The 25,931-nt window shown below is 44.5% G+C and overlaps 1 protein-coding gene across 7 annotated transcripts in view; it reads right to left on the reverse strand.

Annotated features, from left to right (window-relative positions):
- Positions 1-25,931, reverse strand: part of ZNF462 (zinc finger protein 462) — a 145,678-nt gene that overhangs the window by 16,069 nt on the left and 103,678 nt on the right. For all 7 annotated transcript variants that reach the window (XR_010749189.1, XM_066367503.1, XM_066367502.1 and 4 more), the window contains exons 8-10: positions 20,045-20,312; positions 17,648-17,784; positions 6,561-6,784 (exon numbers count right to left, since the gene is read on the reverse strand). Coding sequence is in view for 6 of the 7 variants with exons in the window: in XM_066367503.1 (XP_066223600.1) it covers positions 6,561-6,784; positions 17,648-17,784; positions 20,045-20,312 (629 nt within the window). In the remaining variant the exon portion in view is untranslated. The remainder of the gene's footprint in view (positions 1-6,560; positions 6,785-17,647; positions 17,785-20,044; positions 20,313-25,931) is intronic.

The raw sequence follows: 25,931 nt of genomic DNA on the forward strand, positions 1-25,931 counted from the left end.
GTCAGAGAACTTTGTCCTTGGCCAGTTGAGCCATTGCCAGTCTCCTGGCCTGGAAGTCCAGAGGCAAAGATGCTGCTGCCATATTTTGCTTATTTGAACAAACAGGATACTTAGAATTTCCTGCTTGAAGAGTGATTTCATTTATTGATTTACTTAACCAACAGCTCCTGGAGGCTTTATTGTATGCAGGGCCCTAGATCAGATTTTGGAAGAAAAGAGAGGTAAACAACGTGGTTTCCGTTTAAGAACAGTGCATCCAATGGCAAGCCGGGGACTCATTACAAGTTAAGTGCAAGTTCAGGGAGTATGAACTGAGTGACTTTACAGAGGAAGAAGGAAAGTCTTAAGGAAGTCTGAGCAGAAGCCAGTAGTTTTGACCAGAGAGTTTAGTGGACAGTTTCAAAGGTGACCAGCCCAGAGCATGTTCAAGTGTCTATTTGGGAAATCAGCTCAGGTTCTGCCAGGAAGGTCGCTCTAAAAGAGGGTCACACCTCTTGTTCATCTACCTTTGATTTCTGTCTTCCAGATGGCACGAAGAAACAGGTCTGTGGTTGACAAATCAAAAGCAAGATTCACATGAGGAAAAACAAAGTTGAAATGACATAATTTTCTAGAGAAACCTTCAGCTTGCAGAAATCCTTGGAGTTGATCAAGCTAACGCTACTAGTCATCCAAAAAAGAATGTGACCAAAGGCGTGTTTTTGATCTGGTGTAGGGGAAGGTTCTTCTTTTGTTTTGTTTCTTCTCATTTCCTTTGCTGGAAGGAAATGTTCTATGTGACTTCTTTTTTCCCCCTACTGTGGATTTCCCTAGTCCAGAAAGCTGAACAATTTTATTGGAATAACTAAAATGTTGGTGATTCCTCCTGAGCTTAATGTTCCGCTGCTTTCCCCAAACTGGCGAAAAGAAACAGACACAAGTTCTTTAGAGTTCAGCCGCCAGAGGCTCCATTTGTATAAAAAAATTAAACGCATTTCAAAGTAAATCAAATTAGTGAATGTGTATCGCCTGAATAGACTATCCTTCTAAATTTAATATACCGAACATGACAATTTTACGAGCAAACTAAGTTAGAGATAATATATTTTTATGTTCCTTAAACTAGCAAAGAGACTTCAGGACCATAAAGAACACTAACAAGGTATTGAATATATTTAAACTTTCTTTTAAAAACATGTGTGTGTGTGTGTTTTTTAAATGTGAGTGCAAGGTTTGTTTGTATTTTTTTCTCATAACTTCAAGGTTCCTAGAAATGTTAAGTCGTAACTTTCCCCAGTATTGCTAATAAATAGCACTATGGATGTATAATTTTGTTGTGTGTGTGTGTGTGTGGGGGGAGGGTATATAGAAGGAGGGAGAATGGTGGGATTGAAATAATATAAGAAGTCCTCGGGTTACAACAGTGTTGACATATGTCATTATCCCTGTACTATGGACAATGTGGGAGAACTAGTTTGGTTGTGCACGACAGAAGAATATGCAATACAGGGCATGCTATATTATATTTCTGTCCTTTTCCTTTTTCTGTGGCTTACTTGTGTTTTTATGTTCTAGATTGTGATTTTACAACTGTGTTAGGATAGGTAAGTGAGTTAGCCTAGGGTATGTTTTGACTTACACCAAAATTTGGGTTACGTCATTGTCGTAGGAAGAGAACTGTGTTGTAACCTGAGGACCCTTTGTAGTGTATCTTTTAGAAAATCTAGTGAGATCAAAAAATGACAGGAAGTGGAAGGATGAAAAAGGCTTTTTTAAAGAACCTGCACTGTTTAGATTCCAGGAGATTACAAGAGTTTCTTTGTCCACCAGCACAAAGATCAGGGTCCTGGAAGACACGATTCTATGTCTGCTAAAGAGGAGAGTGCTGCCTGTCATCTCTTTTCTACTTCACCTTGGTTTCTGAGGATAAACATGACTGTGTAAATCCAGCGCATTGAGAATTGGATTCTTAAAAGAAATGCTATATTTGACGCCAAGAACCCTTCCTGCTGTTACCAGTATTTGGTTCCATAAATGAGATCATCTTGACATCTTTAGAGACATTCCTGAGTGCATAAGCATTGCGGACAGAATTGAAAAGTCCAGTTTTCAAGGTCCTGTTCTGTTTAATAAAATCCTTTGACTGAAAATACATCCCTTTAGTTTCTTCTATAGATTCTTTCAATCACACAAAAATCAACGAAATCGATTCATGGAAGAATGTAATAAATGAGCAAAGCATTCAGCACAGAGTGTGGGGGGGGGGGGAGTAAACCTTAACTCAGAACCAGTTGCTAAGTCTAGCACACATTTTATTTTTGGCAGTTTGTCCATTCCTCAAGATCTCGAGCATCTTGTGGATCTATCAGTTCCCAGCATCAACTTTATTAAAAGACTGCAGGAAATTAACATTTATTGAAGATCTATTATATGTCAGGTCCTGGGAAACTTGCATCTTTCAGGTCTTCCTTTCTATAAAGTGAATCTATTTCATTTTTAATTTTTAAAATAATGTATCTATTTTAAGTGAACAGTCCAATGAGTTTTAGTAAGTTTAGCCTTTGTGCAGCCTTCAACACAATCTGGTTTCAGAACCCTTCTCTCGGGAAGTTCCCTCAGACCCTCTGCAATCAAGCCCTGCTCCCAGTCTCCAGCCCCAGCCACCCTGATCTGCTTGGCTCCACAGTTTTGCCTTTCCTAGGGATTTCATCTAAGTGGGATCATACACTCTGTAATCTTTTGCATCTGGCTTCTGTCTACTTCACATGATGTTTTTAAGATATATCTATGTTGTTACATGTATCAGTAGCTCATTTCTTTTTATTGATAGTCAGTAAATTCCACTGTAGGGCTATATATAGCACATCGTGTTTATTAGTCAACTTTATGTGGGAGTAGGCTTGCGGATCAGATGGTAAGTGCATGTTTAACTTTTAAACAAATGACTAAAATGCTCCAAGGAGGATATGCCATTTTATATTCCAACCAGCACTGTGCAAGATTGTCTTTGCCTTTTGTACAGGCATGGGTAAAGTGTCTATTTAAATCTTTTTTATCATCTTAATTGAATTGTTTACCTTCTTATTATTGAGTTGTAAAGGTTCTTTATATATTTTAAAGTCCTTTGTTAGGTAATTACCCTGCAAATATTTGCTTCCCATCTGTTGTTTGCCTTTTCATTTTCTTAATGGTGCCTTCTGAAGAGCAAAAAATTAATTCTGATGACATTTAATTTATTGATTTTTTTTTCCTTTTATTGCCCATAGCTTTCATATTGCATCTAAGAAAAATTTCCCTGACCTGAGGTAAATTTTCTACTATTTTTCCAAATGTTTTACGCTTTTAGTTCATCCATTGAAGTTTACATTCCATTTGGACTTAATTTTTTTGTTGGGAGTGACAGAAGGGTCCATGCTCATTGTTTTGTATATGGAAGTCCAATTGTTGCAGCACTATTTGTTGAAAAACTATCCTTCCCGTATTGCCTCAGCACCTGTGATGAAAATCAACTGACCACATAGCTGGGGGTTTATTCCTGAACTTTTTCTTTTACACCACTGATCCAGGCACCTATTCTTATACCAATACCACATGCTTTTGATAAGTGTAGCTTTATTCAAAATGGTAAGTTTTGAAATCAGTACAAGTGAATCCTCCGATTCTGTTCTTTTCCACACTGTTTAGGCTATTCTAAGTCCTTCGCATTTCCACATACATGTAGTATCAGCTTGTCAATGTCTACCAAAGGACAGAGATGACATTGAATCTGTAGATCAATTTGGGAAGGATTACCAATACCGAGTCCAATCCATGTCTATGGTATCCATTGTATTAACTTGCTTCTTTCCCTTCTCGTAACAATATTTTGTAGCTTTCACACCTCTTGTGTTAAAATCTATTCTTTTTGATATATTATAAATGAAACTGACCTATTTAAAATTTTATTTTCAGATTTTCCATACAGAAATATATTTAATTTTTTTATATTGACCTTATCTCTTGCAACTTTGCTAAACTCACTAATATTCTAGTGGCTTTCCCAGTAGATTACTTATGATTTTCTAACTACAATGTTCACATCATGAACAAAAACCATTTCATTTCTTTCTTTCCAATTTTTAATGCCTTTAATTTCTTGTTCTTGTCTTACGGTCCCTGACTTTTGTATTTGAATTATGAACAAACTTCTCTTCATTACATTGTATGTAGAGATTCCTACACCCCTTTCATGAAGGCTGAAATTTTCTATAGCCTTCACGTTGATGATTTCACCATTTTTAATAGTACATACTGTCTCTTCCTGGCAGTCAAAATTTCAGTTTCAGCAGCACTGCTATCTTTGTTTATAAATTAGTGCTTGGATAAGTACTTCAAAAATTTAACTGCATTGTGTACTCATTTAGAAAACAAGGAATAGAAATGGGAAAAAGATAGTGCTGTTATCAGTGATAAGCACGAGTCTCAAACTTAACCACAATCGAGACAAAGATAAAAATTGTTAGCCATGTGAAAGTGGCAATTCCACAGCCTTAATTAGGTGCTCATCGGACCTAATAAGCTGGCCAACCATGAGGAGTGCAATTAAAGAACAACTTGACAGTGAAAATATAACATCAAAGACGTGTCCAAAATGCAAGGTGTAATTAGTGACTTTATAATATTTTTGGTTTTCGGGAACGGAACTGCTTTAGATAGGTACAACTGTTGTTATCTGTGACTGAACACAAATCAATCCACAAATGGACTTGAGGAGCACAGTGGATCTCAAAATGTGGGATATACCAGGACTTCATCTAATCTTCTAAGACTTCTGAGAAAGAGGTAACGATACCCATTTAGAAATCAGAAAACAGACACAGAAGTGTAAGTAACTCGCTGAAGTTGTTTAGTCAATAGTAGAGACAAGATTCGAATGCAGGTCTGTTAGGCTCCAAAAGCTCTAAGTTGGGCCCCTGTTTTACTGAGTAAACCAGTTCCCCCGACACATATCCCCCAGCCTCAGCCTTGCATGCTTGCTCAGGAAACCTCTGGATCCACATCCCTCCTGGCTTCTAACCTCCTCTGGACTTCCCCGGTGACTCACAGGCTACCCTGTAACAACTGGAGAAGAATTTATCTTCCTGGTTTGCTCTGTCCCAAAATTACCAGCCTGAAGGTCTGAACAGGATAATAAATACCAAGATCTGAGATGGTTACATAAATAGGATACATGTACATATATTTGCGATCTTGGTTTGAAATACATGAGAGATTTTTCCATTGAGTTTAGAGGCAGAAATGCCCAGGAAGTTTGAATAAGAAAGAACCTAAAATGTTTCAGTGAGGTAATTCAGGCTTCCCTTCTCTGCTTTCATTTTTCGGCAGACACACTTAGAAATGAATGTGTTCCAAAGCGGAAAGTTACCATAAAATCATTAAATTGAGGATGGGTGATAGAGTTCAGCCTGCTCTCTCACCACCCCGCCAGAAGAATTCTAACCCTTGGGTGCAGGTGTTTCAAATTAAAATCCTTATTATAACCTAGTTTTGAAAAGGGGTCCTGGCCTGTATTTCCACTGTGAGGACAGAGAGCAAGGAAAAAGGAAGCAATATCACAAGAGAGTCTCACTGGGCTCTAAGTGAACGCTCACTAGACGGTTAGATTTCACGGTTAAGTATTTCAGTAGGCTCTTTTCATGAAACAAATATAAATCCCAGCACCCCCTGCACTTGGCAATGCAAGAAACCAGGAAACAATCGTCTCTATTCCTGATGTGACAAAAATATGCCCTATGAGAAATGAGGAAGCTGATCACCCTCTGATCAGCAACCCTTTTAAAATATATATGTGTCTTGCCACAAAACTTCTATTTTACTTTCTGTATGAACTTGTTCTTCAATCCCACTACCCAAATAAAACACATATTTTAAGGTCGGTCAAGTGTTTAAACGTGAATAGTGATGCCTTAGAAAATCTTCTTAGTTAGCAAAATAGTAGAAACAACCTACACAATTGAGGCACACGGTGGCATGACCATGAGGCAGAATAGGAGCCGGCAACTATGGGTCCACAGCCTGTCGCCTGTTTGTAAATAAAGTTTTATTAGAACACAACTACACCCATTCATTTATGTCTTGTCTACGGTAGCTTTCTTGCTACAAGGGCAGAGCTGAGCAGGTGCCATTGCTACCGAGACTATACATTTGGCCCACACAGTCTAAAATATTTACTATCTGATCCTTTACAGAAAAAGTTGGTCAACCCTTGTGATAATACATTTAAAATAATATAAGGAAATAGTAAAAAAAAAGGGGGGGGGAGGGGAGATTTACTATGTAAACCAAAGGAAAGTGGGCATAAAATGTTAAAAGGTCAAATTAGGGTGGTGCTGTTATGGGCAATTTTTCTTATCCCTATCTATATATTCCAATTTTCTAAAATGACCTTATATTTCTTTAATAATAGAAAAAAAATGAACCTCATGTTAAACATTTCAGTTCATGTCTGTCTTGGACATGACTAAATTTCGCTCTCCTGCCCTGTTCGGGTCCTTTCCACAGGTGTGCTGGGGGAGGCGGGGCAGGAAGTCTCAGGCAAGTACCTTATGCTCGTCCCGCAGGTGGCTGTCCAGTTCCTCCGTGTGCTTGGTCTCATAGTAGCAGAGCTGGCACTTGTAAGGTTTCAGTTCATTGTGCTTTTCTATGTGTTGCTGGAGGCTCTCATCACTGGAGCAGGTGAAGGTACACTTATCACAGCGGAAAACTACTCCCTGCAAGTATTTTGACAGTTTGGAACGGCACACTTCAATGGGGACAACTCGCTCTTCTGTGGAGACAATTGAATGGAAAGATGGGAATTTTTACTGATGGCAAGCAGACGTTCTTGCTTTGGAATATAAGAAGAAACTCACCCATTCAATTTTGCTACTTCTTATGAGTTTGGGTCCATGAACTGCACACCCACACAATACCCTCCTTCCATCCTCCAAAATAACACATTCTTCCAAACAAGTAGGTGGTTTTAACCCTTTGAGCAGTACGAAAGTTCATGTACACCCTCATGCCTCCTGACCATCCAGAGTATGATTGATTTATTTTAAAAATGTGTAAGGCAACATTAAAAAAAAGGCAAATGTATGTTCTTCTTGTTTCCATAAATTGGTTATCAAACAAACATGATTTTAAGTTAATAAAACTGGAACTGGAACTAATTTCATTTTTTGAAAAAAAAAACCAAAAAAACAAAAACAACAACTCACTCCCAGGGGTCAACGAGCATGAAAAAAAACTCACTACTTGAAGGGTTAATACCAAAAGCTCTTTGTGTAATTAATACCCAGAATGATCTGTAAGTGGGGGTGGGGGGGGCTGAAAGGCTTATCCGGCCCCCACCACACTTCCAGAAGGGGCACCTCTTTCATTGGTCGTCAGTGAGAGGAGCATAGTTCCCATTGAAATATTGGTCAGTTTGTTGATTTAAATTTACTTGTTCTTTATTTTAAATATTGTATTTGTTCCCATTTTGTTTTTTTTTACTTTAAAATAAGATATGTGCAGTGTGCATAGGAATTTGTTCATAGTTTTTTTTATAGTCCGGCCCTCCAATGGTGTGAGAGACAGTGAACTGGCCCCCTGTGTAAAAAGTTTGGGGACCCCTGTTCTAAGGAGGCGGCAGCAAAATGACACTCCCCGAGCACCTACGCTGCGCCACCACTGTGCGCCTTCCTAGCAGCTCGTGGAGGCCGGAGTTGTCCCCCTTCTTTACAGATTAGTAAAGTGAGGAACAGAGAGCTCCTAAGAAACACTTCAAAACTCTGAGACATTGACCCTGGCCACACAGAGGTCTGTATCCCTCATTTGTCGAACTACAAATCCACGGTGTCCCATCGTTCCCATGTCCCTTCCTGTTCCCCCTTCCAGGATGTTCTCACGGAGGCAGCATTCCCTTTCCTGAAACCAAGGGGATCGCCTGTCCGATTCTGCAAACAAGGACAGCCGGGGCACTTGCATTCACTCCAACTCCAACCCAAACTGTGAAGAGCTCACACCTGAAATGGCTGCAGGTAACCTTCAGGGGGCGCTGGGGGTGGTGTGAGCGATATGGAGGACTTGTGCCTTCGCAGTCCTTAATCTGATTGTCACAAGGGGAAAAAAACAAATAAAAGAGGGAGGCTTTGGGTGCTTTCCCGGTGAACACACCACGCGCTGCAGGGCTGGAAATGCGCGTGTGCCTGTTTATTTTGCACTCTCTCACCCTCGTGTTTAACTGCTCAAATTAAATTTCACACCAGTCTGCCCAGAGTATCGGCGCATGCGCCAGATACCCATAACTGGGATAAAATTAAAATCTGTGCTATTTATGCAAGGACCCAATATAGCGTGTGTTTTCACGCTGTGTCTGGATTTCAGAGGACTCTCTGGAAGTTTACAAATGGACGCACACAACATACACTTATACTATTGAGGAGCAGCAATGTATGATTAATTCAGGCAAGCGTGATTTATTCGCAGAATCCCTGAGTGGCAACGTTCCTCGAGCCGTCGGTATTCTGCACGCTGGCAGGACTCACCGGGCGAACCCGCCCTTGGTTGTCGGCCTGTGTTGGGCCCTTGGGGAAGGTTACCCACCCAATGTCATGCCTGAGTCTCAACCATCACATTCTCACTGCAGGGCGACCACTGCCTTGGGAGTCCTTGAATGCAGTGATTAATTGGCCCACAAAAAAAAAACTGGGCAGAGAAAGCGTGGAAGGTGGTGTCTGCAGCCCACTCCCTGAAGCTCTAATGCATATGTTATTTTCCCTATACAAAAAGCCAGTCGCTTATTTAGAAATATAAATATTTTTAAACCGAAGTATAGCAGACAGCTATAAGAAACACATGATTATAATGTGATCCACACATTTTCTTAGAATAGCACACGTTTAATAGTCATCTAAACATTCAGTTCCAGGTCTGGTGCAGAGGATGGAGAAAATGCTTTGGCGTAAACCAGCGAGCCTTAAGCAAGCCCATCCTACGATATCTGCTCCACTAACCCAGGCTGGGTTTCTCAAGAGAAGCACTACTGACATTTGTGGCCAGATAATTTCTTGTTGTAGGATGCTGTCCTGTGCATCACAGGATGCTTATCAGCGGTTCCTGGCCTCAACTCTAACAGTAGCACCCCGAACCTCCCCAATTATGACACCAAAAATCCCTCCAGACAAATGCTCCCCCAGGAAGCAAATGGACCCTGGTTGAGAACCACTGCTCTAAGCACAGTGCCAAGCTTTAACTCCAGCTGCTCTGGGTAAGACACGTGGGAACCTGAACCACGAGCAAGCTGGAGCCCACAGCCAGACACGGGGGTACAGGCTGAGCCAGGGGCACCGGCACACTGAAGGTCTGCTTTTCCACTGAGGGTCACGGGAAATGTTGGCATGGACTTTCCTGGCACCTTCCTCGGGATTGCACCCCCTTGCACTCTCCATGTTTGTTCCTAACTTATATTTTATCCCTTCTCCCACTTTTATTCTTTGGCTCTGGCCTGTGCCATGTGCCCTGGTTCCGTCAGCCTCAGTGGCCATGGAGAACAGCTGGGTATAATTTCCCGTCTACCGATGACTCCAACACACTGAAGACAGTCGTTCGAGCACCCTCCAGTCTTCACTTCTCCCCCGTAATTAACAAGTTCTTTCAAACTTATCTTAGGTAGGTCCCCTTTTCAATTCTTCTACTACTTTGGTTAGTTTTCTTTGCAGTTTCTTATTTCCCTATTTGTGTCTATACGCAGCTCTGAGCACTCAGAATAATGCCTTGGAGTTTAAATAACCATAATTACCGGGAACAGCTGCCACAACTTATTAAGTGCTCACTCCATTTCGAGCGCTCTCAGGTGCTCTACCCTCACAGCTCCTTCTTAGTCCCCTAACACTCTGCAAAGTCAGTTTAGTTATCGCTGGTTTATTAATGTGGAAACTCAGCACTGATCTGTTCAGCTACTTCCTCCAAGTCCCTTCCCTGGTTCAGCACAGAGTGTTGACCTGGAAGCACAAGGTCTCTTGCCCTTGGTGGGCACCGCCTCCTTCACCCCGGAGAAGAACAGGGAACATCCGTTCTGCGTGCAGCGTCCTGATAAGCCCTTCATGTCTCATCATTCAGAAAGGCAAAAGCCGTAGCTGTCTAAGGCAACTACTTCTACTTAAATTTTTCAACTGTCCTCTGGATATAATTGAAGGTAATTTCCCCTGCTTATTTACTCTGAAATGTAAGACTTCCCATTTCCAAACTAAGGCATTACCAACAACCCAAGTCGCTTAGTTATAAGGATTTTTACTAATATTAATTTTAGAAAAATGGTCACTTTCTCTTTCTAAAAACATAGTTAACACGACCAAGATTTTTTTTAAAAAAAAAAGAAAAAAGAAAAAACAAGACAGACTTTGAAAGACGGGCAAATGACCGACAGTGTTTTCTGAATGAGGTTATTCATTACCGAGGCAAGCGAAGGGCATAAAGCTAGAGACTGGAACGTTTCCAGGTATGGACTGAGCCCCGTCTTGGCTGCAGAAGCTCAGGGCTCAGGGCTTTTTTCAACGGGGGCAGCGACAACTGTGGGTCTTTCTTGATTTCACACCTCTCCAAATTACCTTGGGTAAGAAATCAGGGCTTGAATCACACTCATTGTGACTCAGCTTCCAGCACTGGCTGCAAAAATATTATGACTTCAGCAGTTCAACTACAAGATAGATGTGTCTTGCATCTCCTACTCAAAAGATGCTTGGTGCTGCAGCTGGACCCAAAACCCAAGAGCTGGGCGTCGTAGCGCCACCACGCTGAAGCGCGTGGGAGGTAAGGCGCGGCGAGAGCTGAGCAGTGCGCGCTGTCAAGCTCCCGCGGTGCCCTGTGGAAAAATCGGCACCACTGCACCTACCACTTGGGGCCGCTGTGCTCACCACAGCGCGCTGTGCGAAAGCCACATTCCTGTGGGGTCTAGCATCACCACGGAAAAATTCTTCCTGAAAGGCAGACCACAACACGCATGGGCTCCCTCCTATAATGTGCCAAGTCCAGATGAAGCAGGGAGAGACTGGGAAATCGTTCACCCTAACAAACTTTATATACAAATGATCACGTTAGAGCACCCAGCCCCGCTTCGGGCCAAACCAAAGACCTCTCCCATTTCCCACCTCAATCGTTAAACAAGTGACAAGAAGTAAGCACCAGAAAACCATTAAGAATTTAACAACATAATCAACAGTTCAAATGCTATAGAAGAGATTACCTGAAATCTATGTACTCCTGTTGACCAACATCACCCTATTAAATTTAATTTCTACATATAAAAAGAAAAATAAATAAAAGGCAAAAAAAGGATATGAAAAAGGGAAAAAAACTATAACAATAGTTTCTTTAAAAAAAATTCCCAAACACAGCCATAATGAGACACTGATACACATAAGCACAACAGCTCCTGGGAAGAAGTTACTGAGTTTTGATGTGAGCCAGGTTACCACCCTCAAGCCAGAGAGCGCTGGGAACCGCACCTCTAACTCAAACAGACAAACATATTTGATGGGGATGGAACGGAACGTGTAATCTCTGAATAAAATGTAAAGATTGGCCATCTCACTGTAGGTTCTTTTTTCCCCCTCAAGAAAAATGATAGCTATCAGATAAATTAGGGGAGGTTAGTTCTGGTCCTAAAAGGCACCCACATGCAGGTTTCAGTTAAAGCTGGTGTTTGTCTAAGTGTTGGGGTTACAGGCTGGGAAACAAACTTTACGTTCTGATGCCAACTGGATTCCAGGATCAGTGAATTACACAGCTTCATAATTGTAATGTAAATATTTGGCAAAACTGCGTTTCATCCTGTAATTCAATCTGTAACCGATTTTTCAGGTTCACCACAGATGCCCAAGGTACATATAGGCAAAGCTGTGCCTGAGATATCCTGCTTCCAGTGGCAATACAGTCAACTGAAATAGACGCATGCAACCATTCCTTTGTTCTCTGTCGCTCTTCCCATTCAAGTTCAAGTTCCTTCTGTGCACAAACCTTGCCTGACTCCGTTAGCTTTTCCCTAAGGGCTTAAAACAATGCAGGCACACAATGGGTGTTCAATAAACCTTTGTTGCTGAATGAAAACCCACCAAGGTCCTACTACCAACTCTTTCCTTGAAACAAAAGCCTCCGGAGCTTGATATTTCCCCTTCAGGGCTAACCTTGTCAAAGTGTTGATCTGACCTAAGTTCACAGTTCCTCAGAGATGGGTCCACCAATCTCCTGCTCCAGTCTTTGCTAAACTAGCATTCAGCACGTGTCTCATCAGTCCCCTGCCTTCCTTCCCATCTGCCTACCGAGTCCAGCGCAGACGCCCATGTTGGTACCCAAGCCCTCCATCATTTGGCCAGAACATACTTCCCCAGCCTTGCCTCTTATTCCCTTCAGGCCACACTCAGAGCAGTCGAATACCCTTCTGTAAACTCCTCTTGCTTCCACTCACCTGAGTGGTTCGTTAAATAAATTCTTCCTTCCCCCTATGTAGTGAGTCGAATACTGTCGCTCAGAAATGTATGTCCACACGGAACCTCAGAACAGGACCTCATTGGGATGTAGGGTCTCTACAGAGGTGATTAGTCAAGATGACGTCACACTGAATTAGGGTAGGCTTTCCGTCCAATGATGAATGTCCATTTTTTTCTTTTTCCAATTCCAATTTATTTTCAACATTATTTTTGTATTGGTTTCAGGTGCACAGCAGAGTGGTTAGACAATCATAAACTCTATAAAGTGGGCTCCCCTCCCCCCGGTATTTCAAGTTCCCATCTGGCACTGTAGCTAGTTATTACAACACTACTGACTGTATTCCCTAAGTTGTGCTTTACATCCCCATGACTATTCTGTAACTACCATTTTGTACTTCTTAATCCTTTAACCTGTTCACCCAGCTCCCCAACCCCTCTCCCCCTGGCAACCATCAGTCTGATCTCTGTGTCTATGAGTCTGTTTCTACTTTGTTTGTTTATTTTGCTCTTTAGGTTCCACATGTAAGTGAAACTATATGGTATCTGTCTTTACCTGACCTATTTCACTAGCATAATACCCTCTAGGTCCACTCATGGGGTCACAAATGGTAAGATTTCAGTCTTTGTTATGGGCCAAGTAGTATTCCATTATATATTTGGGTTTCTTCAGATATATTCCCAGAAGTGGAATTGCTGGGTCATAAGGCTGTTCCATTTTCTAATTTTTTGAGGGCATACTCTATACTGTTTACCGTAGTGGCTGCACCAGTCTGTATTCCCACCAACAGTGCACAAGGGTTCCCTTTTCTCCACATCCTCACCAGCACCTGTTTGTTGATTTATTGACGACAGTTATCTGACAGGTGTGAGGCGACATCTCCTTGTGGTTTTAATGTGCATTTCTCTGATGATTAGTGACAATGAGCATCTTTTAATATGACTAGCGGCCATCTGTGTGTCCTCTTTGGAGAAGTGAATGCCCGGTGTTCTCGTTGGAAGAGGAGAGGACGGAGAGACCCACACTGGGTAGAGGGCCTGGGCAGACAGAGGCAGAGACCGCACTGATGCAGCCATAAGGCACAAGTGCCAGGAGCCACCAGGAGCCAGATAGAGCCAAGGAAGAATTCTTCTGTAGAGCCTTCTGGGAGAGCACAGCCCTGAACCTCGATTTCAGATTTCTAAGCTCCAGAATGGTGAGAGAATATATCTTTCTTGTTTTAAGCCACCCAGAAAACTAACGTACCTCACCATATGTCTTCTTTGCCTGTGGAAATGTTAACACACCTCTTTGAAAGCCACCCCCCCTCCACCTTTCTTGGTCCCGAACAGAAGTATATCTGCCGCCGTGAATCTCTTAGGATACTTGTCACTCACTCTCTTATAATACTTATGCATCCTTCGTCTAGAGGAAAGTAGGTACCGGCTCTTCCATACCCCGTCTTACCCAGCACAGCATGGCGTGCAATGCAACAAGCACGAATGCGAAATGCATGAATGAGCAGTAAGCTCTCCTCTGCCATGGCCAGCATGAATCTGTAGGTATTTCTCTCTCATTCAGATTTCCCATGAGTGAAACAGATTCTCTTTGCCTTTTCTCCCCATTTACATTCATCCATTTGTTGGGACAAAAAGCAAGAGACTCTATCCTGGCAAGCAGCAGTTCAGTCTTGGGACCAGTTCAGTCGTTTTTCTTGCCTTTCATCGCAAGTATCATAATTAACTAAGGCCTCAGAAAGACGTCTTGCTACAGGCCCTAGAGACTGGAGATGTTTATTCATCCACAGAGCAAGGAGGGCACAGGTGCAGAGAGAGCCACAGCTTGTTCCTTGGAAATCAGCCCCAACTCGAAATTGTAAGGCCGAGGCTTACCCCTGTCTCTTGACTTGTCTAGACCAGCTTCCCATGGAGCTGCCCTTCTGAGCTGGGACGGACCCCAAAGCCAGGCCAGGACACCGATGGCAGACACGGCTGTCCTAGAGCACCCTGCCATCTGCGGTTCAGTGGGCCTTGTCCCTGACCAGTGGGCCTTGTCCCTGACCTCCAGCCCCACAGACAACCCCATCCCCAGGCCCAGCTGCCCCAGACACTAGCCGGCTCGACAGAGGAACACCAACCACCTTCCCAAGGGAGAGAAAGAGGTGGCTGGTGGTTAAAGGCAAGGGCTGTGGGTCAGACAAGCTTGGCTTCAGATCCTGTCAATTTATTAGCCTTTTCATCTGAAGATGTTCGGTCTTTCTGAACCTGGTTTTACCCTCGTTAGCAGGGGCAACCATAATACCCACCACATAGGGCAACGTGAGAATTCCATAGAGTAACATTTGGAGAGCACTTGGTAAAGCACCTGCTACATACTCAGCACTCAGTAACAGTAACCATCGTCATTATTGTTAATGTTGCCATTTTTTACTACCCATCCTCCAATTCTCGTGTTCATTCCAGATTGTGCGCTTTCTAGCCCCCAAAAGGACGATATTTACACACTCAGCTACCTGTTTTAACATACATTATCTATACAAATAAACAGTGACAGGCAACATGATGGATGGGTCAGGGGGTCATAGGATGGAGGTTGATTCATAGCTTCTTGCTTACAGGCTGGGTGCCTTGGGTTGAACCTTCTCAGCTGTCATGGACCTGATGGGAATTACCACTGCACTTATGGAGGGGACGACACGCACTGTATCATACATACACGGCCCCCTTCAGGAGAATCCACTGGAGAAACTCCTTTCCCTTGTTGGTATCTACGATTCCAAAGTTTCCTGAACAAAAAGTCTAACCACGTCTAAATCCAACTGATTCTGTTTTCTTCTCTCCCACAGTAGGCAGGAATCTCTGGGCCAAATCCGCAGCCCATTGTGAACAAGTGCCCAGCTCTCCCGGCACACACTGAGCGCCCGAACTTCAGGGGAGCCGTCTGCTGGCTTCTCCTCAGTCTGCAGTAGCCCCAACTTCCTCATTTGTTATTAATCCTATAGTTCTGCAGGAATATCTTAAAGATGCCTTAAACCCTTTGTGCAATGACAGCAAATAAGTACACGAAATTAAAGAACAAGTCGTCTTTCTCAGAGCCTCAAGTTGCCCACATGTCAAACAGGATGATATATGTCACAGTACTGTCCTCTACGTGTTGTTGGAAGATGAAGTGACACCGTGTGTATAAGAAGCACTTTGTCAAGTGTCACGCGGTAAGGGCGAGTTCATGGCCATTAGCATTTCATCTCCCTTTGCCTCCCTTCCCCGTCTTCAATCCTCAGCTCAGGGAAGGAGAGTCATAGAGCTCATTAGGCATCAAAGCTCTGATCCTGTCAGGCAGCAATATGGGGAAAGAGGGGGATCAGCCACAGAAGTGAGGTCTCACTGTTTGTTTGCTCAGCAGCACTACTCACAGCCCTTCATGAAGCTCTGTTGGGGCACAGAGCCACCACGACACATGGGCCCGGGGACCAGAAGCCAGGTGACTGAGGCAGAACACCGGGTGGGACCACTTAGACCAAGAATTCCTGCCTAAATGTTCCTACGCTGCTTATCCCCACTTCCAGGTGGTGGACTTCCTAGTCCAGGGGTCTCAAACTCAACTCAGCATGTAGGCCGTAGAGCAAGATCACAGCCATTCGGCGGGCCGCACTAGGTCTACAAAAGGCAACTGTTACGCAACACTTTTCTCACTGCAGTTGAAAACAAAAAAAAATCAGTACAACAAGCACAATCGTACATGCAGTTTACTCAGTGTCACAAACGACCAGAAACTGTAGTTTGCATCACAACTGCTGTTAACTAAGCTAATATCTAGCTAGGATGCTAGAGAAATGAAAAATACAAGTAGGCCCCTAGGCTTACTTAATTTTATCCAAAATATTTTGAACTTCGTGGATTAGTCTACGGGCCGCACAAAATTGTTCGGCGGGCCGCGAGTTTGAGACCCTTGTCCTAGTCAGCAACTATCTCCCATCATTAGAGTGCGGTGGGGCGGAGGGACATCTGAGAATGCTAAGGGTCAGCCTTCCACGGGGTTTGCTGCAGAGATGGGTCAAATGTCACAAAAAAGTGCAGGTCAAAGTCAGTCAATGGCTCTGGAAAAATACCAGAAGCTTTAGAAGTACCCCAAAATAGCTACCAATTCCTGGTGAGCAACATCTCAGCAGGTCAATGGAAGACAACTGTTGCTTTTGAGGTGGATTGGTGAAGGCCGAGCGGCTTTCCAAGGTCAGAGGCAAAGGGAAGAAGATGGGAGGAAGAGGGAAAAGGTGGGAGGGAAGGAACAGAAGGTGGACGGGAAGATCCGTCGGTGGAAACAGCACGAGAGACAGGCCACGGGCGATCTGGTCACCTTTCCCAGCCACCGCCAGCTTGCGTCTTTTCAGGACAAAGTGGTTTTTAGACAAGCACGTTTTTCCTTCCAATGCAGAAGAAGCCTGATGTTTAACGGTGTCTTAATTGGCCAAGAGTCAACTCAACTCAAAGAAAAACCCAAGAGAAGTTAAAAGACAGGGCCCTGGTTATAAACAGGAACCAATATTTATGGAACACCCAGGAGTGCACCCCTTTGGGCACATGCCAGGCATTTTGCACGTTACCTCACAGGCATGACCGTCGTCTCTCTCTGCAGATGAGAGAGAGGTGCAACCCAGGAGGCTTTAAAACCAAAATTGAAATCCAAAGCCTAGTATCTACCCGGCTGCTTTGATGCTTCAGAATTCTCTCTCTCTAGCCGTATCGAGGGAAATTCCACATTCTGCTTTGGAAATCATCGTTTTGGCCTTCCTCCAAAGAACTGCTACGACAGCTAGCTCTTCACATTACAGAACGAGCCTTCAGCCACCCGTCCTCTTTCTCGTGCAGGCCTGCTGAAGCCAGGCTGTGAGAGCTGAGGACTCGGACTAGGGCACTCCCGCATGGGTGGAGCCCTGCACACGCGCGCTCACCGCAGAATCCATCCCCTCTGCCTCCCTCCAGGTGCAGGAAATCCTCCCCGTAGGAAGGTTGGTTTGTACCCTGCTGACTGTCACCGTGGTGATCCCCGTGATTTCTTGCCTGGAGAGAAGGTGAGGAACCAGGGACCAGGGCCAAGGTGCCCACTGCCACCTTGAGAGCGCATTCCTAGAATGCCATTGGGCCACCCTCTTACCCCACCCCACCCCCACCCTCGTACCCCAAGAAAATGGAGTTAGGAAGGTTACCTCGGTGCAGCACGATGTGGTCGATCATGTTGCGTTTGTATTTGGTGTGATAGAGGCAGAGAGGACAGCGCAGGTCTTTGGGGCCCTCCTCTGGAACAGCCGAGTGACCAGCTTCCACGTGCATAGTAAACGCAGATCTGAGACAGAGGTGGGGAGAGGGGTGTGAGTGTGACCGGGGTACACTCCCCCTGCCGGCAACCTTACTACACAGAGCTTCCAGGGGGACACCCTGGCTGGAGGGCCCATAGCCGTTCATCACGCTGCAGACCACGAATTCCTTGCTCATCCAGTAACTGAACACTGTCATGCCATGGTCACACCGTTTTGGAAATCTGGCGGCTTGCCTGGGTTCAGCGCTTAGTATAACAAGAAATGGATTCCCCTAAATACTTCCTTCTTTTTTTTAAAAGTCTAGTTGGCATAACATGTATTCGTTATGTTAGTTTTCAGTGTATCATATAGTAATTCGACATTTTTATACCTTAGATTGTGACAACCCCCCCAACTCCAGCACACATCTGCCGCCATGCGAACTTAACACAAGATTATTGACTGCATTCCTCTTCCCCTTTTCACCCATCCCCCACCCCACCAATTCGGTTTCCGTTCCCAGGAACCTACCAAACACTCTATTCTTGAAAAATAAGAAACTGCCTATTAAAAACATGACAACAAAAATCCCCTACAAGAACATATTTCTCATGCTCGGAAGGAGGGAGAGTATCTTAAAGCTGGTTGATTTACCAGCTGCCTCCTGATTCCTCACAGGTAAGCGGGGAGGGAGGCAAGTTGGTTAGGGAGTCATGACACTTGACGATTGAGGTCAACTAAACTCAAGTCTCCTGTAGCTCGAAGGCAGAAGGGGCCTGTTGCCTCCCCCTCCATTCCGTTCAGGACTTCCTAATTTAGAGAGCTTTAAATGTCTCATAAAAATGGATGAAACCAAGAGCCAAATGGGCGAGGTCCTCTTCTCATTAACCCAAGCGCTTTTCTCCGGGGAAACATGCACACCTGTCGGTGGGCCCTCGTTATCCAGGCCCTGGTAGCCTCTCTGTTCTAAGGTCACATACATATTTATGGGAAAAACAACTGAACCAAGTTAAGAGTCAGAGAGACAACACATCTCCCAGCAAACCCAAGCTACTATACGATGTTGCTAGAAAAGAGACTAGCTGTTCTTCCAATTCATGGTTTTCCCTGGGCATGGCTTCGATTATACTAGAGCGGATAAAGGCTCAGGTCCTGATTGCAATAGGAGCAGATAATAGTAGCTTTATATCTGCTTTATAACATAGCATTGAATGTTACCATTTTGGGCTTTTTATCTATAACATTTATTAGGGTTTAACTTTGTGCCAGGCACTATCCTAAGCACTTTAGATACATTGGTTCATTTACCCCTCCCTCACAAGAGCTCTGTGAGATAGGTACTATTATTATCTTTATTTTACAGGGAAGGAACTAAAGAAACGGGCTTAGTGACTTGTGCAAAGTCACACAGCCAATAAGGAGCAAAGCTGGGATTCAAACCCAGGCAGGCAAGCAGGCTTCACATTCTACATTCATAACCACTAGCCTAAATGATATCTCACAGTTTGAGATTCCATCACAGGGGTTTAGATGAAATGACCAGAAGCAGCACTCCATTCTCTGAGTTGACTGATGCTGTCACACCAGGAGCTTTAGATGACCTTCTCCTAGGTTGGAACTATCCTTCTATGACTGCTCAAGTTCAGACTTCACGGTGCTGGAGTGTTGATTCTCTGGGTTTTCTAAATACTATGATCTTAAGAAATAAGACTCTCCTACAGGGTAGCGGGGAAGTCACTATTGCGGATTCTTCTCCCTTGACTTTGACTTTCAAGAACATATTTTTCTCCAGAGACAAATAAAAGGAGAGGGAGATAGTCCTGCTGCTGCACAGGAAACACTGCTTCCTGCACTCTGCCAGGACCTCACACTGCTTGGGTGCCCGTGTGCTTTGTCTTTTATTCCTTATTGAATTTATTGGGGTGACACTAGTTAACATAACTATACGGTTTTCAGGTGCCCCACTCTACAACACATCTCGGTACACCACATTGTGTGCTCACCCCCACCCCCGCCACGTGAGTCATCCATCCACATCCCATCAAGCACCTCCCCCCCAGCCCCCAACATTCACTCCACTGTTGTCCGTGAGTTGTTTTTATTCTTTTTCTTCCCCTCTCCACAAACCCCAAAGTAGTCTTCTGGAACTAGCCTTTTTTTTTTGTAAAAACTGGACCCCACCCTTGCATCATCCAATGGGCAGGGTCTCCCTTGAGCTCCAGGTGGGAGAATATAAGAAGGAGTGTGGTGAGGGGTGGAGCAGGCGCAGCCACCTCATTTTTCGAGGCTCTTCTCCATGCCACTTACTTAAAGCCTGTGTAAAAGGAGCAGTCTTTGCACTTGAAGAGCTTCTTCCCCCCATGCTTGTCCCTGTAATGGCGCCTGATGCTCTGGATGTAGCCAGAGGAGAATTCACAGAATTCGCAGTGAAGAACAGCTTCGGTTTTCTGCTCGGCGGCCCCAGCTGCTCCTGATAGAGGCACAGGGCTGACACGGCTGTTGTTCCTGGCCAGAGCCGCGGACTGATAGTGGTTCAACTGCTGCTGGACATCGGGAGGCTCTGAGTAGGACGAATCTATGGACAGATGGGGGGGAAATGACACCGGACACAGAGAACACAGTGCAAGTTTGACGCCCCAAACCCCTGACACTCCTTTTTAGTGCTTCTTTTTTTTTTTTTTTTTTTTTTTTAAGAGGATGGCTACAAGCCCACCTCCCATCTTCACTCTGTTCTATGACACTTATCCGGGGGACGGCAGGAAGGGAGGGAGTGTCACTTCTTTTCATCTGACTTGGAAGGTTCACACCATTTAAAAATAAAATTCTGAGGTTAAAGGTTTCAAAGTGAAGGAAGAAAGTAAACTGTTGTTTTTCTTTTTTAAAGGAAATTGCAGCGTGGCAACAGGCTACCACAGAATACCCATCCTTGCAGATGAGATAAATAAACCCGCATAATACACCCAGGTCTCAGACAGGAGAAAGGCAACTAGATGATGCAAGATCTCCCCCCTTTGCAGCCCACAATTATTCAAGCCAACGCCCCCGCCACCAGAAAGAAGTCTTTAACAGAAATACTCAAGCACACGGCACTCACACATGTAAAAATGTTTTTATGCCTTCCCAGTCAAGTGATTTAAATTTTAAAATATAAAAATCCAATAGTGCTGCTCCCCTGGAATGGAGGTTTAAAGCTTAGTCAGCATTAAGATGGAGATTTATTCATAAATCCCATTAAAATGAAATTTCCAAACAAGTTTCCCTGCAAGGTATTTTCAAGTTTGCCCATCTGGAGGAAACTGTCGGAAATGACAGGCACAAATCACAACCCCGAAGAGCTCCGATGGCACGGTGTATAGAGATCAGAGCTAAGTGGGAGGGACAAATCTGAGTCTCTTCTTTAAATAAATAAATAAACAAACAAATAAACAAATAAAATTTTTTTAAAGAGAAAGTAAAAGAAAGGTCTTGAACCTTTTCCCAACATGATGCTTTGAATGTTGAGGTGGAAAACTCAACACCACGGTCCCCCGTGTAACCGACAGCGGCCTCTGAATGACACAGACGAAGTCCATGAATACCACACGGATGAATTTCAGTGTAACTTTCCTTGACAAGAAAACAAAGGGCTCTTTTCTGAAGCCTTTCAAGAAGGGGCGGGGGGGGGGAAGGGGAGATGGGGATAAGAACTGTACCCGCCTCCTTCCGATTTGATAGACACTTAATTTTCCAAAGCACGATTCCCCCAGGCAAGACACGGAAGAATTCTGGAAAACCCGTATTTGATGAAACTATGTAGTACCATCCATCCCATTGGCCTCTTTGAAAAGAAAAACAAAATTGGAGCAGCCTTCCTTATTGGGGTGGGGTCGGGGGGCACCTCCTGCCTTCAAAATACTAAAATCCCTTCTTCCCTTCTTGTCCTCCTCCCTCCCTCCATTTGTATTCCTCCGGATTCAGAAAAACCCCCTTGGAAATTGTAAACAAACCTGCCACACACAGAAAATAAAACAAAAAGGAAACTTGCACAATACCTCTGAGCCTCCCTGGGTTCATCACCAGGTGTAAAGTGAAGACAAAGGAAGAAAGGAAGGACCCAACTGAATTCATTCTACCCGATTCTTTTCTCTCTCCCTTTTCTTCATTCCTCGACCTTGCTGATGAACCCACTCAGGATCACAATAATGCAATTGTCAACTGCTTATTCTTTCTTTCAATAGCAGGTTTGTTTACCATTTCATAGACTGTGCAGAGATGTTTTCTATGTAAACCCTCAAGACTAGTTTCTACTTAAAACACTCGCACAGTGAAGCCCAAAACGCACCCGCCTCTCCTGTTAATGCAGGCTCGAGCTGCGGGCTCGGGCATTGTCACCTCAGTGTCCCCAACAAGCCCCTGTCCTGTCCCTGGGCAGTGCTCATCCTGGTTTCCTCTTAGCTGCTCAGCATAGAAATTCTGTGACCAGCAAGGCCAAAGCTGGGTCCTTCTGCCTGTGGTGTTGTCCACTTACCTGTAAATCTACTCGGAGACCAAAAAATAAAAAAATAAATGTCCCCAGGAGCGGTCCCTTGCTCCTTCTCCATCAGCAGCTACAACTCCCTGCAGGACACAGCCCCCACTGAGTGAGGCCCTTCGGCTAGTGCGGACGCAGGCAGTCATCTTAGACACCAGGCACCTGGCAGCTTGCACCCTGTTATAGCAACGTTATAAAGGGGCTCCTGCTCAGATGATAAGCCACGCACCAGCCTTTTAGGTTACTGGTCAGCAAACTGCGGCTCGCGAGCCACATGCGACTCAATCAGATTGAGGACATTTTTAGCAAAGGCCAGCTTAGGAGAGTACCCTAATTAAGTTAATAACAATGTACTACCTATATAGTTTAAGTTTAAAAAATTTGGCTCTCAAAAGAAATTTCAATCTTTGTACTGTTGATATTTGGCTCCGCTGACTAATGAGTTTGCCGACCACTGTTGATCCTTCCAAGGGAAGGAGTCTCCTTTGACTTGACACATTTTTCTTGTTTCTAAGGTTGATTTAGTCCATTTATCTCCAAAAAAAAATTGAATTCTACATTTTAACTTAGGTATGTCTACATTATATGAAACCTGAAGAAAGAAACATGCACGAAGTGGTGGGGGAAGCATCCCAGGAGAGGGAGGCTGCTCGCCCTTCTGAACCGGCAGCACCACAGGACAGTCCTATGTAGCCACGTTATAAACTCCCTTCTATCCTGGTTAAGTCACACGGACAGGTTTATTTACAAAAATAAGCAAACCCCGCCACTTAACGATATGTTTGCGACAATGCCCAGGTTACAGGGTTGGGGGTCTTCTTAGAGCCTTACTTTCTTCTCTGTGCCAAGACACACACGTGCTCTCTCTCTCTCTCTGCCTCCCCCCCCCCCCCCCGAGTTCGAGAATAATGTACAACTTTGGCATTAAAATGACAAAGACATGAGCATGTAAGGTTCCACCCATCTTTTTTTTTTCCATTTTTCTGAAGCTGGAAACAGGGAGAGACAGTCAGACAGACTCCCGCATGCGCCCGACCGGGATCCACCCAGCACGCCCACCATGGGGCAATGCTCTGCCCACCAGGGGGGCGATGCTCTGCCCATCCTGGGCGTCGCCATATTGCAACCAGAGCCACTCTAGCGCCTGAGGCAGAGGCCACAGAGCCATCCCCAGCGCCTGGGCCATCTTTGCTCCAATGGAGCCTTGGCTGCGGGAGGGGAAGAGAGAGACAGAGAGGAAAGCGCGGCGGAGGGGTGGAGAAGCAAATGGGCACTTCTCCTGTGTGCCCTGGCCGGTAATCGAACCCGGGTCCTCCGCACGCTAGGCCGACGCTCTACCGCTGAGCCAACCGGCCAGGGCTTTCCACCCATCTTTTAAAAGCCCACTTGCAAAGCTACAAAAGTTCTGGTTTGCTCATCAAGCATGGGCTGAAGAGCTAGAACGGGCTCATTTTGCACCCAGGTTAGAAGGCAAGCGGACTGTGGACAGCGAAGGGCATATCACTTAAGTCAAACATCATTGTGAAGACTCTTTTCTTTCATTCTGAGAGTAAGGACAGGGAAGGGAAAACGGTCCGTGCTTGGAGCCGAGCTTGTGGCAAGGAGGCGACGCAGCCACGGAAGCACGGGAGTGTGAATCCAGTGGGAAGCTGTCTCTGGCTGCAGTCACACACGTCACATCTGTATCACCTGTACAGCAGGCAGATCATCGCTACAGAGTAACCAACAACAAAGATGATGGTCCTTCCAGACATTCCCAGCCGGGACCTGAGACATGCAGTCTCAGAAGAGACTTTAATTCTGATATGTGACTTTATATGATATGTGATTATGTATGATCAGAAAATAATCATATTATGTAAAATCAGAATCAAACTAGAATTTTACCGTGGATGGTCTCTGCCTATCAGCATAGGTTTGGAAAGTTGCCGAGCAGCCAGCAAGTAATTCTCTCACCTATGGTGTGCAGTGTGGGTTCTCATCCCAGTTTTACTGATGAGGTAGCCTAATGACTGGTCACACAGCGACTAAGGGGCAGAGGCAGAATTTGAACAAAGATCTGTCTGACCCTGAAGTCCGCACCTTGTTCATTAGGCACCTGTACCCAACGGTGACCCCTGGGGTCCCGTGACACAAGTCAGAAGAACAAGAAAGAACTTCTGATTATTCTACCAGCAATAAACACACGGCAGAGAACGGAGTGAAAAGGTGGTAGAAAGGCTGAAATAGGTGAAAAGATAACATTAGGGTAGACAGACATGATAAGAGAACAGATAAAAAAAAAATAACATTAAACAGAATACGAAAGAAAACACTGAAGAAGGTGTTTTCCAGCACATGGGAAAAAATAAAGTAAGAGTCATGGGAAAGAAAAATATTCAAAATTTCAAAATGTTTTATATTAAAAAAGAATAAGAAGGGGTATGTGTGTGTGTGGGGAAGGACTCGGAGGGAACTACACAAAAGACATTTCTACAAGCATGCCGCACAGGGGGGCACGGGAAGAACGAGAACTGGGAATCTGCCCACACAGACGGCGTGTTCTAGTGAGATGTGGGGAAGCAGCCCGAAAAAACCCCACGCTCTGAAATTCCTCAGGTGGGACCCGGCTGGGACAGGCAAGGGACCGGAATGCAAATGGGAGATGGCTGCTTGTAGGCGGTTCTTGGACAGCCCAGCATTTAATCCAGCGGAAGGGCTGAGTTCCAGCCCAGGCGGCCCGTCCCTCTCGCTTAGTCATGTTACCAGAGAAATGAGAAATTTCCTGCTCTAATTCCAGCTCCCCAGAATACCAGCCAAAGCCAGGTAAGGATCAGTCTGAAGGTTTTTTCTTCCTTTTTTTTTTTTTCTCCAGAAATTAGCTAGCACAAAACCAATCCTAGGAAAATTGATTTTATAAAAGCAAATGAAAACACAAGTGAACTCTGGAAAAATAGTAAGTGTGACAGAATGAGGCTTTCCTGAATATTCTGATTCTATAAACATTTAGTCAACACCCTCTTGGCGCCATGGGCTGGCTCTACCAAGTTCAAAGTCAAAGAAAACACGAAGGGTGCCTTCGAAGAACACAGACCTACCAGGAGAGAGCAGAGCAGTTGCTGTTATGAAAATATAGGGCTAGTCTGACCTGTGGTGGCACAGTGGATAAAGCATTTGATTGACCTGGAATGCTGAGTTCGCTGGTTCAAAACCCTGGGTTTGCCTGGTCAAGGCACATATGGGAGTTGATGCTTCCTGCTTCTCCCCTGTGCTCGCTCTCTCTCTCTCTCTCTCTCTCTCTCTCTCTGCCTCTCTCTTCTCTCTCTCTAAAAATGAATAAATAAAATCTAAAAAAAATTATTAAAAAAGAAAATATAGGGCTACTTCACGTCTAACAAACTTACTCCAGTGACTGAAGGAATAAAAGGGACACAGAAGACAAATGAACATTAACAGGACAGTTTCACTCTTGCATGATTAAGGAAGGCACAAGGAAGAGTAAGACTCACTGGGGCAGTGAGCTGTGGGAGCTGCAGAGGGCAGCCCCCATAATGCACTGAGCGATCCAAACAGGAAGCCGTGCTGGAGGATCAATTCTCAATTTCCTGCAGCCGCATAGAGGGTGTGAGTGAAGGTGAAGGGTAGCAGGAGTGCTTGGTGCCAGCAACCGCATTTAATTTTCCCTGAGCTAGATTTCATGTGTGT

This window comes from Saccopteryx leptura, chromosome 2, assembly GCF_036850995.1.
Source record: "Saccopteryx leptura isolate mSacLep1 chromosome 2, mSacLep1_pri_phased_curated, whole genome shotgun sequence".
NCBI classification, from domain to species: domain Eukaryota; kingdom Metazoa; phylum Chordata; class Mammalia; order Chiroptera; family Emballonuridae; genus Saccopteryx; species Saccopteryx leptura.